We start from the raw sequence: 17,039 nt of genomic DNA on the forward strand, positions 1-17,039 counted from the left end.
GTTTTTCAAGGTCTAAATATTAATTCAATACTAATGTTATATTTTTATGTTTTATTACTCTTTGATTTCAGTTCTCACTTTCTCTTTGTGTATCGTCAACTGAGGGAGAAATTCTTATCCTTCCTCACTGCTTGTAAAAATGTTTTGTCACAATGCATCATTAAATTTCTATATCGCTTAAAAGGATGATTCTTCAATGATGCTAGTTTGACTCATTCACAAATTAATCAATTTCAAAGAACTTATTTTCAGCCATTCATCGAACTCATCGCCTTTACAAGGTAAGATTTACTACCTTTTTCCTATCACTTTTTTAGTACACTTTACTCTTTCTTAAGCATTCTATTTTATCAGTGCTTTAGCAGTGAATGATGGAAGCAAAACATATGAGAAAAATAATCATGCCCACTACAAAAATGGGAAAAAATGAAATTGAAAGCAAGGAAACAGGATACATTTCTTTGCCGGGGAATAAAGGGGCGAAAAGTGTAAAAAAATTCTGACGTTATCGAAGTTAAATTTGTGTTCTAGGTTCAAACAATGTGCGGCAATCAAGGATTTAACAAATAGATGACGGGCGTTAACGTCGTATTCTCTTATTCTAAATTTTAATTAATTTACTAAAATTAAAAAATTAGAAAAACAGAAACGTTTGAGTCTAAAAAGTTAAGAAAGAGCTGAATAAACTACAGATGGGTTGAATCCGTGGCTAGCAGCAAGTGAACAGAAATTAAGTTTGGTATATGTACAAGTATAGGCATGCAATTAAGTTTGGTTACGTGCGTTGAAAGCAAAAGCATGAAATGTAGTAAATTTTGGGCAATTAGGGTGATTTGAATTAACAGGGGTAAAAATACGACAAAAGTGTTTGTGATAAACAAAGGGGGGAAATTGATCAGGATGTTTAATTACTAGAACCTTAAAAAATTGAGTAAAACTACTTTTTGTATAAAGTAAATTGGATATGATGAATAATGACATTGACAGTAAGCAGTTAGCAAAATATTTGCAAATCTGGCAATGTTATTCGTAAAGCCACACGACATATGTGTTCCTCATCCAGAATTCGATGAATCATCAATTTTTAAAACCTTGAACATAAATTAAACTTACGTGAAGATGAAATTCATACCAATCCTTTTATGCCAGTCTATCTTGATTATCTGGTGTCTTGTTTCATCCACATAAATGCTCTTTTCTTTTTTAATGACATTAGTTCCTCATCGAACCCCCATTAATCTGCCTGGATATGTTTCATGTTTTCTTGTTTTGTTTTCAACTTCATTTTCTTTTTCATTCTTCTTATTTTTGTTGCCTACAGTGACTTAGTTTAGGGGAGGGTTTGGGGAAAAAAAACCCTTTCGAAATTATATATATTACTTGATTAATTAACTATTGTACGGTAAGTAGGATGTAAATATAAGAAAGTTTTCATTATTCAGTTTTTTGTAGTTTAAACGTTTAGAATATATATATTAGAAGGAGATAGGGCCGGGATAGCCAGGTTGGCAGGACTCCCATTCGTGAGAACGGGAGTTTGCATCCTGCCGGCCGAAAACTCCCCGTGTAGTAAATGATGATTGGTGCAGGTTAAATCTGACGGGTCATAACGTGCTCCATGTTCTTATATCAAATTATACCTCTGGGGGTACTGAATTGGAGATTGATCGTTCCTTTGTTAAGATCAACATTAAGATCTGTGGATGAATGAATGGATAGTTGAGTGGGTCCGCCCTAAAAACGGGTATGTCAGAAGTTGAGTTAGTGGCCATAGATGGCGCCACTGACAAACAAATCTCGCTCCATCCACTTTAATGACAGACGACAACAACAACAGAAGGAGATAACCAATATCCCCTTCGAGCATACATTGAAACTACACCACTGGTTGGCTACAATACTTTTTTTTTACCAATCACGTGTTGGTGGATCTTGGTAATGAGCACCTGTTCTGAGCATTTGAAACATGTCAAGTTTAACTGGAAGAAAATTTGTAGCAAGCAATTACTACGATGCCGTCGAAGAGTATAAGTAAAACGAAAGTAAGATAATTAAAATGTATAACGGAAATTTCATAAATCAATTTTTATTTCCCTTTCTTCATAATTCATTTTTTATTTTATTTTGATTATGAATCAGAAAAGCAAAAGGAAAGTTTTAATTTCAGAATTTTTAAATATTTTTTTTTACATTTTAGTAAATAAGAATACGGAATACAAAATAAAAACAAGGACATTTTATTCGAAAAGAACCAAAAAAATTTAATTCTGAAATACAATATTTCAGTTGTATCAAAAATTAAAAAAAAAATAATATATCAAAATTGTTAATATTTTTAAAAAAAAAATATTAACGGAAGATTTATTAGCTTTTTTTGCATGGTACAACAGGATAAAATTTTCAAAACACTGCATACATTTTAAAAAAAGCTTCAAAAATATGTTTCGATCCTCCCCACAAAATAAAAGAAATTACTATAAATTAGATAAAAGTGTTCCCTGAATCATGAAGCTAAGTTGGATAATGCGATGAAATAATCAGTTTTAATGAAAAAGTCCTTGGATAGATTTACTTCTTCGTAAAATCTCACACGAAGATTTAGATCTGAAAAAATGCTTCTGTCTTTGTTCCGCAGCGAATTAAACACATTAAATTCACGCATGCGTAAAAAAATGACAGTAGATAACATTCAAATTATGATTTGATAACAAGATATTTGATTGTGTCGTAATCAATATTTCTCATTAATTAGAGTAGAACTCAGAAATATAAAAGATGCGAGATCCGGAACAAACTATTCATTGTTCTTAGAAGTAGGGAAAACAATTCCATCAACAAAATGATCAAATTTGTGGTAAGTACTTATTTATGAACTTATTTATGATTATAGCTATTTGATATTTATTCTTTTCCTTCATTAAATGTTTCTTATTATAAATTGAAATTCGATAGGTTACACTTCTTTGAATTTGATAAATAATATTTCTGTGAATTCTGTAATATAATTATTTTCCATCATGTATCAGTCGCGTAGAGAGTTGATAGATTTTACTTTTTCTGCTAACATTTAAATTATTATAAATTTTAAAACTGAAAATTGGCATTAAAAAGTTTCCAGACAAATTTAAGATCATCGTAAAAAACTGTGATATGATACCATTACTTTCGTCTAATATTATCGCAATAGGTTTAAAAACAATTTTTTCATAATACACGTACATTTTTGCATAACGTGCTTTGTAAATGAAAAAAAAAAAACGCTTAGTTAACTTTTTTGTCAATTTATTTTTAAATTTTTTTAATTTTTTTTTTCGATTTTTAATTTATATAAAATATCCAAAAAATGTCTATAAAGAATTCGTAATCTTGTCAATGAATCATTTGTGCACGTTGTAGCAGATTTGAATATCATAGACCAGTTTGAGCTTCTTTATCATTTTTTTAAAATTGTTTTAGGACACTAAAATAATGTGTTTTAAGAGGGAATTCATTGAACTATATGCAAAAATATTTATGTCTTCAAACTTTATTTCATGTAAAATGACCATAAATAATTTATAATGTTGTCAATGAACGTTACAGCAAACTTGAATATCACAGAACAATTTAAGCTTTTTTATCATTTATTTAAAAATTGTTTTAGGACTTTAAAATAATGTGTTTTAAAAGGGAACTCATTGGACTCTATGCAAAAATATGTATGTCTTCAATTTTCCCCACAAAGTATTGTGACTTGAAATCTAATTTCAAAAGTATTCACATATTATCGCTTGTTGTTTTTAACGTGATTTTATAAAGGGGGCAAGCAGAGGTTTGAAATTCGACGTTATATTTGATTTAAGCAATTTTTATAAACTTAAGCTGTAACCTTATTTGGTTAACTGTTGTCTCAGAAGAAAAAGTTATAAATTTTTATTTTCTATTTCACAAATAGTACAGTTCTGTTAACGTTTTGTTTGTAAATAAAATTGAGTTGAGAAAGAATTTTCTCTCGTAAGGAAATTTAAATTTAGGAATTAAAGCGAGAACAGTTTTTAAAAAAGTTTTGAATTATCTATTTTCCAACTATTTTCCAAAAGAAATATAAAAGTACTTTTATTGAAATAATTTTTAAAACATTTTAAAACAAATTTTCGATTCAAATTGATTATCATTTCAACAAAAGACAGGATATTTCTAGTTTTCTCTAAATTAAAATAGTAAATTATTAAGTAAAAAACTCATTAAATATTTATTAAGACTTGTTAATATTTATTTCAACTAAAGTGTTTTAAAAGAGAAAAAAAATATGACAATAATGCTTATCAAATAAAAGAAATAACGTCTGAATTCATTTCTTAAAAATTTTCTCATTTTGCCCTTGAAAATAGGAGAATTTTTTACATTAAATTTTCAGTCGATAAACGATGTTACTTATGGTCACTTCCCAAAGAAGTCAAAAGTATTCTTTTTTTTTGGGGGGGGGGGGAATGGAAAATTTTAAATTATTTAAAAAGCCCAATTATAAAATGAAACATTTTTGCCTCTCGGCATCTACATTAAAATTGTAATCTACATGAGAACCTAAAGATTTATTTGAAATTCGAAAATATATGTATTTTTAAATAAAAATTAAGACTCTTGAGTAATTTCTAGAAGATTAGTTTGCTATATATTATTATATTTAATGTTGTTCTTCATTCGAAACTTAATGATGAGAACCTGAAAACTGAAATTTACTTTGATATGCTTTTAAAATTATTTAATCACGAAAATTAAATTAATAAAAATGTACGTTTTCGGCACACAAATATGAAACTTAAGAATTACCTAAGTAATTCTCAATTTTCGAAAAAACGTTTTGCTATATATGTGAAAGCAGTAGCAACTTTTGATCGAATTGAATTGAAATTTCTGTTATTCGAAGAACTAAAAATTTTGTGATACACCCTTCTTAATGGCCTTCTTAATTTAATTTTGTTTTAAATGGACTATTTTTTATAAAATCATGGATATGAATACAGTGAAAAATATTTATTTTTCAGTTTTTTCTCTTGGCATGCTCTGCTTTAGTTTATGCCAAAGACGTCATCCATCATTACGGTAAACATGGCGGCCACGGAGTAAGCACACGATATTTTGTAAAATCTCATGACCATGGCATAGGATATGGCGGATATGGACTTAGTAATGATGGTTACGGACTTGGATTTGGAGGATACGGACTTGTAAATGAAGGATATGGTCTTGGTCACAACGGATACGGACTTGTAAATGAAGGACATGGTCTTGGTCACAACGGATACGGACTTGTAAATGAAGGATATGGTCTTGGTTACAACGGATACGGACATGTAAATGAAGGATATGGTCTTAGTCACAACGGATACGGCCTTGGTAATAGTGGTTATGATGGCTACGGTTTAGGATTTGAAAACAATAGCCCTGGATATAGAGGATACGCACGATACGCATATGGATTTTAAACATCGTAAATAATGCTTAGCGAAATCAAGGTGAGATTATACTTTTTTTATTTGAAAACTTGTGACTGATTAATAATAGCCTAGTTATAAAACAAAATATTTTGGAAATATGTACTATGCAAAAATATGGTAATTTGGAATAGAAATTTTTTTGGTAAAATGTTATTTTATGTGCCATGCAATTAAAATGGGATAAATTCTCATATACTTTAGAATTTAATTTTTTTTTTTAAACGACTATTTAATGACTGAAGTATTTTTATTTCTCTACTAACTGAGTGAAACTTTACTTTTTAAAATTTTAAATCGTATCATTTGATTAAAAATAAGCCAATTGCTTAATGCAAGAAATGCATAATTTTAAGAACTAAAAATTGTTTTCATGCGTAAAAATTTAGGTACTATTCGAAACGCTTTGTTATTGCCGACGTCTGGTGTTAAGAAGTTTATATTTAATTGCGTTTAATTTTTATTTTCGTTTTTTTTTTAGTTTCAATTCTTACCTAAATATGTATATTTGTATTAACATTCACTAAAATATTAAATATGAGTTTATATTTGTTAAGAGGTTTATAAGATTCCCTTTTCAACATTCGACTGTGCAAATTGAATGATAAAAATTAATAGGAAAAAAGACAAAAGCAAGACATTTCTTTCTATTAATTAGTTTGTAAAAACAAAAACAAAGCAAGCAAAATAAATTGTTTAATTTCTTCATATTTATTGTATCTATTTTTTACTTTAACTTAGAAATTGTGATCAAATGACTTTTTTTGATTCAAATTTTTTTCTAAAAATCAACTAAATGTTACAAGCGCTTTTTATAATTAATCTTCGGACCACTGATTCACGTATATTGCAATCGAATTGTAATATTTAATTCAAAGTTCATTTTCAAAACTCAGTAAAATATTATAACTAAATTTTTAATTTCATAAATTTAAATTATTATTGCAAAACAAGTAGGAAGGAGTTGGATAAAACGGGATAGTCGGACAGAACCACAGAACGGGATACGTCGCCTAGGGACCAGACTATTGCAGCTATCTAGTGGACAACGACAGAAACGTGTTATTCGACCGTGATTATATCATTCTCGGTGCGTCCCGCCTCGAGATCACTATTTGATAGAAAGTTGTAGATCTCAGAACTTTTTTACTCTATTTTTTTGCCATTTTCTACATTTACGTGCGTTGTTTTTGACATTGTACTGCCTACATATATGGGAATAAAATTCCGGTGAGTATTAAATTTAATTAACCATTTATTTACCAATATTTTTATGTGCAGTCTATCTAATTTTATTTTCACATTTAGGCAGCAGCCATGTTTGTTTCAAAAGCGGGACACTTGTGAGTTGGATAAAACGGGATAGAGTTTTTTATGTCCCGTTTTATCCACCTATTTATTTGTTGGATTATTACATTTTAAAATATCCATATATATTAATGTAGGCCTAGGCTTTTTAAACAACTTATTTTTATTAGCTATATATATTTTTGAAGAATTTAGTCTCTTTATATAGTAATGCAAAATTTGTTTATTAACGTTCATTATTAAGCCTTTTATTTTCGACTCTAGGATTTCACATCTTTCTTTAGAACTAATTGTAATGTATTTCTCTGACGAAGACTTGAACTTCTTTATATATAAGCAATATTATTTATATATTTGCATTATTTATAATTTTATATTTATATATATGCAAAAAATTAAACATTGTAAACCATATCCCGTTTTATCCAACCCAGGTATGCTAAAACGGGATATGTAAGAGTTTGGAAATGATTTTTTTTTTCTATTTCACAGTCATTAAAATTAATTTAAAATATGTTTTTTGTATGCTTCTATAAATGTTGTAGCTACAAAAAAAAATAATGTATGGTTTTCCTTAACAGATATTCCTTAGTAAATAAGAATAATATGGTATTCCGTTTTATCCAACTCTCCCCTATTTATATTTGCATTACCTTAATGAGTTACCGGATAACTAATTTTGTCAGCATAATATAGTTTACAATTTCAATTGCACTGAAAAGCGTCTCATTACATTTCTTTACTTTTAGGTCCCATTAGGTGAAGACTCAATAAACGAAAAGTTCCTAGTCAAAAGTAAGTAAGAATATCAAATATAAAGTGCATCAAAGAGAAGTTCGAAATAGAAACTCAAGAGCGTAGAATTAGCTAAAACAACACATATTTAAAAATGTATAATTCAATAAAAAGGTATAATCATTTTAAAAATACCTTTCTAACGAAAATTACAATGATGAATTTGTAGTATGTTAAATAATTTTATGTAAATAAAATATTTTACAAATTGAAAACAATTTTTCAACATCATACCCCAAGGGTCTATGTGCTTTATTTATTTTTTCAATATTCTTATTTTATATTATTAGCAACTTAAAGAAATCTTATTTAAGAAATAAAAGAATATATTCTAGGACGGGATACATTTTCATTTCCGTACAAACAAAATTTCTTTTGATTATGAAATTTATTTGAAAAAAATTGCTGAATCAACTGATATATGTTTTTCCTTTTCATATATAATTAGTTTTAAATCTATATTTCTGCATAGAGGGCGCTTTGTAAGCCAGTATATATCTACACTGTAAAAAAATTTTGGTGTATAGATATCACCACTTTTGGTGTTTAAATAAGCCTAATACATTTTTGAGTACAGACCTGTAGTTACCGTGACAAAAAAATGTAAAATTTATAAGCAACAATTGTTTGAGGGAACCAGTACAAATATATCACTGCTTGTTTTTGTAACGAAATGCTTTTACAATGATTCAAATGCGCATGAAAATATTTGTTGTCAATAAATAAACATAAATAGGGTGGAGGAAAAATAATGTTCTCACACTTAGTAAAGGGAAAACATCAAAATGTTAATTCATGCATATTTGAACTAAAAATAGATTAAAAGACAGGATGTGAATATTAAAGTGTGAGAAAGCGTTTAGTTTTGAATAAATGATATATATATATATATATATATATATATATATTATCCTACACTTTAAAAGATAGTCTAGCCTTCTCTCCAGCAGCAAAATAAATAAATAAAGGCATAGAAATAAATGATGCATATTTCTACATGCATATATCTGATGCATATATTCTGATGCATATATAAATGATGCATTTTCATATTTCTACATAATAACAATGAGTTTCTTTTCATAACAGTCCTTGTTTTTAAGACAAAATATGTCTTTTTTTTTAAAAAAAAAAAAAGAAGAAAAAACTGGTGATAGATTATGCTTTACACTTTTTACCATTAGGAGTGTCATTAAAACGATGAATATATATCGATACATAAGGAAAAAGAGTTACACCCTTACAATTTCGAATGCTATTCATTAAAACTGTATGAATTGCCATCGTAGCAGCGCTGGCGAAAATATTACCTTACTTGTACTAAAAATATTCAAATCCAGTTTAAAATGGGTGGAGACTAGAGTAATGTCTTCGTTACAGAACACTGCACTTCAAAACTCAAAATATAATTCCACACAATAAATCAACTCCGAAAATTGAATAATATTTGGATAAGATCGTTTCCGGAATTATGAAAATCATTTCTTCCGCCCGCGTTATGATAAGTACACTTTTACGAAACTCCATAAAAGCCAGTGGCGTCAGACTTTAAAAAGAAAAAAATGGTGAAAGGCTATAAAAAATCTACTTTAGGGAATGACAAGCTAGAAAAAAAAAGGATTGAAAAATAGTTGCCGATGCGCCATCGGGATTGTAAAAGTGGAATAAGCTCATCACCCCCCCCCCCCTCCTTTAAAGGCAAAATTGTGTCGGAGTTTTTGAAGGCACACAATTTACAAGGATAGCGAAAATTTCTTATTCCCCAACGCGCACACAACACGCAAGGACTGCGAAATGGCAGCTGTTTTTTTTCAACCCCCCTAAACCTCCTCTCCTGGCATGATTAGGGGTTTCTGGGAGACGGACCATTACGGCTAAGCCCCCAAACACTCTTTCCCCATATTCCGTGCATTTTGTAACTTCATATGATTATATACATGTGAGAGAGCAAATACCCAGTGTGAGTATCTTGGTCTGAAAAGAGGGGGGGGGAGAGGATTCTCGCGCGTTTTCCGAGGGGCGGCTCGTGCGGCTCGCAAGTTTCGGGTGCAAGTCACTTGCTCTACCCCTCGTCCCCGCTTTCGTGATAAGGTTCAAGTTTTTCACGCACTTTGTATGAAGACTCCAATCACAATAATAAGAAACGTGATACCAGTTTGTGTATTGCCGTGTGAAATCTGTTTTGAGAAAGACCGTATTTTGGAGAGAACTGGGTGTTTTTGAAAGAGATGCTGTTTTTACTGGAATATTTCTGAATATATATATATATTCCTAGGTTATGTATAATTTTTTCTAAGAAAGTTTTCCTTGAGAAGTATATAGAGATTGTTTCGTGATGGCCATTCTCAACATAAATTTTTAGAAACCTTGTCAAAACTGAAATAAAATTGTATAATCACTAGAAGTCGCAAATTAATATTTAAGCAAAAAAAAGCAAGATTCACTTTATTTTCTAAAATGTTCAGTGCTAAATTACGGTCAGTGACAGACAAAAAAATGTTCCTGTCTCTGCCACTGACTGTAAATTAATGCTGTGCTCCTAAAAAGGTATCTTCAGTTCGGGCCTTGATGTTGCAGAACACTCATATGATTTGTTTGTCGAACGAGTAGAAATAGTGTAACGCTCCACTTGGCGAGAAGTGAGAGAATTGCGCATTTGTTGCCCGTGGTCACCAAAATAGAGTGTCAGGGAGATGCTCTTGCTTCCATCGCCGGAAGCTCTAACCACCATGGAACATTGTGTAAACACCCAGGATTGTGTTAGGTTTACATAATGAAAGCATAAATTTAAGGTTAACTCTACTAATAAATTGGTTCGTTACAATTCCAGGCACTGGACTTTTTCTCAAAGAGGGAAATTGACCGTGTTTATCAACGGTCAATTACTCAAATTTCTTAGAGTGTTGAATAAGGACAAATAGTTTATCAAAGGAATTGGTTACAGACCATTCGTCAAAAGAAAAGAATATTACGCAATGCTGTTATATGACCAAGTCAAAGGTGTTTCAAACTAAGTCTGAAGCAAAAGTAAAATTAAAAAGGGAAAAAGGTAGCTGGATAATAATGTATTATGTAATGCAACAATGTATTATATTATGTTATTAAACATGTCACACGTTTTGTTCTGTCTCGAAAAAAAAGGAAATTACGTAGGAAATTTAAGCACGTGGTGAACTGTCATTTATAAAGATAAATAGAGAGAGAGCGCGAGAGCATTTAAGTTTAAACTGGTAACAATATCTAAGTAGTAATAATATTATCTGGACTATATCAAACAAAGAATTTACGCAAATGAGGACGTATTTATGTGAAGTATTTATTCAAGTGTTTATGTAATTGTAAAAGATATGTCGCAATTTTACATTAAGCAGAAATGAATAAGACACATTAGTATTCACAGAATCAGAAGATTAACATGAGTCTAATTAATTACTGGCCAATGATATTTCTTAAAATCGAGATGTTACTATAAAACTTTTAAAATCATTCAACATAGCAACTATAATTTACACTCTAGAAGTTTTATATACTTCATTGATTTTTCTTTTTTTTCAATGAAAATATAATATCTCTGTTATATCTGTCATTCTTGTAGTGTTAAAGCAACATTTATCCAGCTATATGGTACCTACGGTAGAGTGATTATAAGAAGAAGAGCCGTTATGGTTCTGGGGATAGAGTGTTTGCCTTCCAATGAGGTGAATCGGGTTCGAATCCCAGTATCGGCTGGTCGATACGAATTCTGCATTCGGTTTGCATCGACCACAGTGCTGATGTCAAAATATTCTCAAAGGTAGACGGGTCATAGGCTAGAGTCTCCTTGCTCTCATTCTAACATGGGAGGTTTTCGTGGTTTTCCTCTCCATGGAAATTAATTAGGTCCCCCCCCCAAATGTGGGTATGCTGGAAAAATTTTTAACTTGTCGCCGTGGCAGTCTCCCAATCCGCTGGAGGAGGACAGAGTATCTGGCACACGCACCGGTTGAGAGGCCTGGTGAAGCCCCTCCGTGGCATTTATTTAAAAACAAGAAAAAACATGGTACTATTTCGGCAACAGCCCGTTGGTAATCGGGAAAAAATTCAAAAGTTACAATTTTCCTCAGGAATTAAAACGTTTTACATGTATAATAGTTGTGATTATTCCGACTATTAATTAACAGGTGAAGTTAAACATTTAGAGTGATGTTTACAGTAAAATATATGAAAATTTCAAGAAAAAAAAATTATTATTCCCGTTATTTCTCTCCATGTAAGCCAATTTCTTCCAATACTTGATCTAGGAGTACCCTTGTCCTCTGGATTGGGTTCAAAGCTACAGAGTTGAACATTAGTTGTCGTAAACCCCGAAAATTGGGTCGGCTGTTCAACTACGGTTATTATATAATGTAGAAAATATTAATTTCCTATTAAACTATTCATTTTCTCGAAAAAGTGAAGATAGTTATTTCGTCAGTTTGACGAAATGTCCACTCGGAGTATATACCAAGAAACGGTTTCGTCAAAAACAAGGAAAGTTTCGTAAAATTTGAGTATCTGTTTTTTACAATGAGAAAACTGTAATAGTGCGTATAGATGTAATGAACTCTTAACACTAGAAAGATTGAAACTTTATATATACCTATAGTCTCCAAAAGCAGTCGATATAACTGGATTGTGAAAGAATAAAGAAATTTGTTTAAAATTAATTATTAATATTTTTTATATTATTTACAGTTATATATCAAGCTTTTAGTAAATATTAGCAATAAAAAAAGTTATATGTTGTACAAAAAGTCACAAAATTCTAAGAAATTGCTTCCATTATATACACCATTGTTTTGTAATTGAAATTAAAAAGCAGTCAAAATGACTTCCTCAGGCAATTTAGTGTTAATGTATTAGGGGAGTGATCCAAACGAGGTTGTTATGCGGGGGAAGGAAGCTCTTAGTTGACAGGTGTGAAGATAAAATAATATTAAAAACGAAGCACTTCATAAAATAAAAATCATATTTCTATTTATTGCCACTAGAGCTACTAGAATAATAAGGAACATGAATAATTATTAAAACTGTGTATGACCAATGTATAAGATCCACAAAATGGGTCTTAATAAAAAAATAAAAAATTAAATTTAAAACATCGAAAAGAGTTCCTACTGTTTGTCTTAGATAGGTACTCTGACCGCCACTAAGTCTGCGGCAGTCTGGTGCTATGGAAACAAGAAGAGGGCATTTTAGGGAGGGTGGCTTCGATGAAGAGGTCTCCTTTTCTTTCGCCGAAACCAGTCCTAAAGAGGGATCCCGCACCCCTACTTGAAATAATCATACCTCGTTACCATAGTCACCGCCACAGCTCCAGACGAATGTCTGGTAGAGTACCTATCGTAGACAAACAGTACACAACTGAGAAAGGATAAATCCCCAACAGTTTACTTCCACTAAAAAATCATAAAAGCAAGTTGCATCACTCAAAAAAGATATGGAATCCATGAATTGCTCATTAATTGTGATAAAGTATTACTAATGATATTTTTCTTAGCCTTGCGCATTCATACGTGTTGGAGGAATAAGAATTGTGAGAAGTATTAACAACTCTTCATTAAAGACGAATCATTTTAGTAACAATACAACAGTCTCCGAGTTCAATTAAAATGGGATAGAGGGAATCTTTAAAAATAGAGAGGTTTATGCCTGTACGGCGAGGTTGGTGAATAAAACGATTACTGGTTACATTAACGATTAATCTTATCAGCAAAAGGATTAAATAAAATGATAATTTAATTTTTAAACTATGGAAAATGTGTTATGCATATTTTTGCATTATATCATATTTTGTATTAGAAAACAATTGGTTTTAGAAAAGAAGAAAAAAGTTAATTTTCTAGAAATGAATTACATTTAATTTCAGAAATAATATTTATTTTTAATTTAAAAAGCAAAACCATCTTTGAAACTTGAATATGTTTGTTCAAGTAATTTTCAGTTATTTGGTCTTCATAAGAATTAGTTCAATTATTGCTAAAATGCACCCAATTTTATTGCAGTTTTGAATCAAACTGAAACAAAATAAAGAAACTTGAGCCCTATAAAAAATATATTTAAATGGGAAACAGCTATTTCATTTTCTGGTATCAGTTTTTTCTTAAAAAAAACAAACTCGGAACTGTAAACTGGACATTTATGACCTGACATTTGTTACAACTGTTCATCACTGTACTATAAGCAGAAAGTAATAAAAATGTTAATTTAAGAGAAAATGCATAAAAAATAAATAAATATAAAGCTTGCATAATATTTTTATTCATATAAAAAAAGGAAGTGTCTTTTTGCTGGCATCTTTCGAATTCAAATAGAACGTTTAAACCCAATAAACATTCCAGTGGTTGTCCAATTTGTGTTCGTGACTAATACACCCCGGAATTGTATTGCTTTATCGTTGTTTTGTCGTAAACGATTTATGGACGATTCAAATATTCATCTGCATCGAAAGGTATTTTGAAAATCACGCAATCTCTTTTAAACACTACATCTTGATTCAAAGATGACAAGATGTTCATGTTTTCCCATCCCATTTTATACGTTTTCTACATTATTAATGATAACTGTCTTTAATAGCGTTCGTAAAGTGGAATGCGTTCAAAGAAATAAATGCAGCCAGTTTATACACTCAACTACAACGTGATTTATTGTGTTTGATTTTTCAAGGCGCCTCTTTTGCATGAACGTTAGACCTTCTTCAAAAAGTTGGGGGGAGATTCTGAAATATTGTGGATTTCAGTCAATAAATTAATGAGATTATTTGTATGGGCACATAATGTAGCTTTTTGGCTTCATTTATTCAAAGGCCTCGCCAAAAAAAAGCTTTAAGTAGATTTTTTAAGGTAATTTGTGAAAAAGTAATTACTTTTTGAGAGTGGAAGCAACTCTAATAATTAAAGTCATTTAGAATTTTTTTAGAACTTTTTTGGTGATTAGTTGAATTAATGGGGGAAAAATCATGATTAAAGTAATTATTAGAATTAAAATAAAATTACGAAAATGAAAATTCTTTTAATATGTATTTATCGATAAAAGTGAAAAAAAGATTAATAAATAATTGAACATATGTCTTACAGTTTGTTGAACGTTAACTATTTTCCAGCGTTTTTAATGCACATCCTGTTGATAATTATGAAGTTTTATAGATATTATGGAGGTACACAAAATTAAATAAAGGTATTTTGTGTAAATACTGCATAACGCATCGCTAGTTTAATACTTTGAGATGCTTATAATTCGAGTAAGTTATAATTAAAAGTTAAGAATGTACAGTTTATTTTGTTTCCGTCTTGGAATATATAACCTACAGAGTAAAAAATTTGGGATTTAATTACGGTAAAAAGTACCGGTATCCTGAGTGAAGCATCTGTAAGATTAATTTTACTATATATTTCATTTTAAACGTAAAATTCTATACCTTGATTTTTACAGTAATATTTATTTAATTACAGTGATTTAGAAATGTTACAGTAAATATTACTGTAAAAAATACGGTATATGAGATGCTTTAGTAAAATTTTACGGTGATATTAATTTTTACTGTAAAAAGTACTGGGTGTCGGTACCTGAGTGTTGGTGCTTTTTACCATAATTTGATACGGAATTTCGTATAGTGTATATTCTCAACAATATCTCTGAAGTAATAAACTTCCTCACCGTGTTCTTTTTGATAAAAAATTGATACTCATAATTGATACCGCTTTAATCTTTTCTTCAAATTGAAAAATTAATGTCCTCACTTATTGGATGATACGAATTCCATCAAAAGTATTAGGTTTAGTATTGCATGCCTCTCAACTAAATGTCGCATGAAGTACAACATGATATTAACAAAAAATATTAGAAAACAAATAAGATATCAGAAAATAGATAAGATATTGAGAATTAAATTCAGAAAAACTACGTGTCAAACGTGTGCGCGAGCTCAGTACCATATTGTTATATGGTGCTAACTGGAAATGGTATTACAGCCAGATTAAAAAGAAAAAAAAAAGAAGAAAAAAAGAATCAATGCAAGAAAACTCGCAAAGTATACTGAGTTGACACACGAGTAGAAAGAAATTTCGTCAAATATTTTACGTTTTGTCAGAAAATCAGGTGATTTGAGATGAAGTGATTGTCAAGAATAGCGAAACACGGCTCTATTTTTAAATGAAACTAACCCAAACAGGAAGAGCCACAAAAAAAAGACGCACGATTAGATCCCATAATTTTTCCTATATGAAATTCTATTGATATCTGATCCAGGATATCATTTTTGGGTACGTTTTATGTCAAACACTGCGATTGTTGAGCGCAAATATTAGAATTAAAAAGCCATCCCTGGGATATGAAAGTGGGTTAACAATGTTAGAAGAGAGTGTTCTATACTTTCATACTAATATTAAATCCATAAAACAGAACTCATATTAAGTTCATTGAAGTTTCTGAGTAAACAAAATGATAAATACACCAAGAATATGTCTTACGGGCTAGTTCAGAGTTTCAAAGATTCTTTGAAATGATGTCTGTTTAAGCACATGCAAAATGAACTTCATAAAATACAATTTTATGCTTGGTTCACCATTAATTGGTTTATTTATTTATTTTGGTCACGTGAATTTTTAACACTCAATGCATAATAAAAATCAATTAATTAAAAACATGAGAAGATACAAATGTACGGTTTAATATGCTCTTCTTATAACTCATTATTATCACGCATTGAAATTAGTCACGAAAAATATCACTGCTAACATAGAAAAACGTTTTGAGGCGACAATAAAGCAGAGTAAAGGAAAAATTAACAAAAGCTCGAGAAAATATGTCAGTTTGAAGGGGTTTGAAGTAGAAAACCGTATTGTGCAGTTTTTCTGTTTAACAGTGCCACCTGTTAATAAATTTTTTGACTAACTATAAAATTTGAAGGGAATAAAAACTAATCCTCTGAGCAGAACGCAGCAAACCGAACATTTCTATACCTTCCGTTTCTTTTTAATTCATATCTTAAATCCATTTTAAGGCACCCGGTATATAGTGTGGTGCGGAATAATTAAAGCATCTCACCTCAATTTCTTAACATGGGCTTTCAAAGTTATTTCACCGAGGAAAGTAAGAAAAAAAGAAGCCACAATTTAAGTGCCTATGTTGCCATGGAGGATTGTCTGGACTTAAGAATGGAAAAATATCTTAAATAGTTTAAAGGCTAAAAAAATATCAGTTTAATGAGATTTTTCCTCCGAAATGAATATCATTAAAGTCAATTACAATATAGTCAATGAACAATTTATGAACCCAGATAATGTAATAATGGAGTAAGTTTTAAAATATTAACAAATTAAATCAACAGTTTTGTTTCTTTTTTTTCCACAAAAACTGTTCCTTTTTTTATATATATTGACGTTTTGAGCCATTTTCATAATTAGCATAGAAGGCGCTTGCTCAAGTTAGGCAAAAATTGACTTA

At 30.2% G+C, this 17,039-nt stretch overlaps 1 protein-coding gene across 1 annotated transcript; it reads left to right on the top strand.

The window, feature by feature from the left end:
- The first annotated feature begins 2,633 nt into the window (after nucleotides 1–2,633).
- LOC107446692 (uncharacterized) lies at nucleotides 2,634–7,794 on the top strand. Its single transcript, XM_016061404.4, has 3 exons — nucleotides 2,634–2,854; nucleotides 5,025–5,495; nucleotides 7,532–7,794. The coding sequence occupies exons 1-2, from the start codon at nucleotides 2,840–2,842 to the stop codon at nucleotides 5,463–5,465; spliced, it is 456 nt and encodes a 151-aa protein (XP_015916890.2). The 5' UTR covers nucleotides 2,634–2,839; the 3' UTR covers nucleotides 5,466–5,495; nucleotides 7,532–7,794.
- Nucleotides 7,795–17,039: the final 9,245 nt, after the last annotated feature.

The sequence above is a fragment of the Parasteatoda tepidariorum genome, chromosome 7 (assembly GCF_982258835.1).
Source record: "Parasteatoda tepidariorum strain Cologne lab strain chromosome 7, Ptep-v5.0, whole genome shotgun sequence".
In the NCBI taxonomy this organism is placed as follows: domain Eukaryota; kingdom Metazoa; phylum Arthropoda; class Arachnida; order Araneae; family Theridiidae; genus Parasteatoda; species Parasteatoda tepidariorum.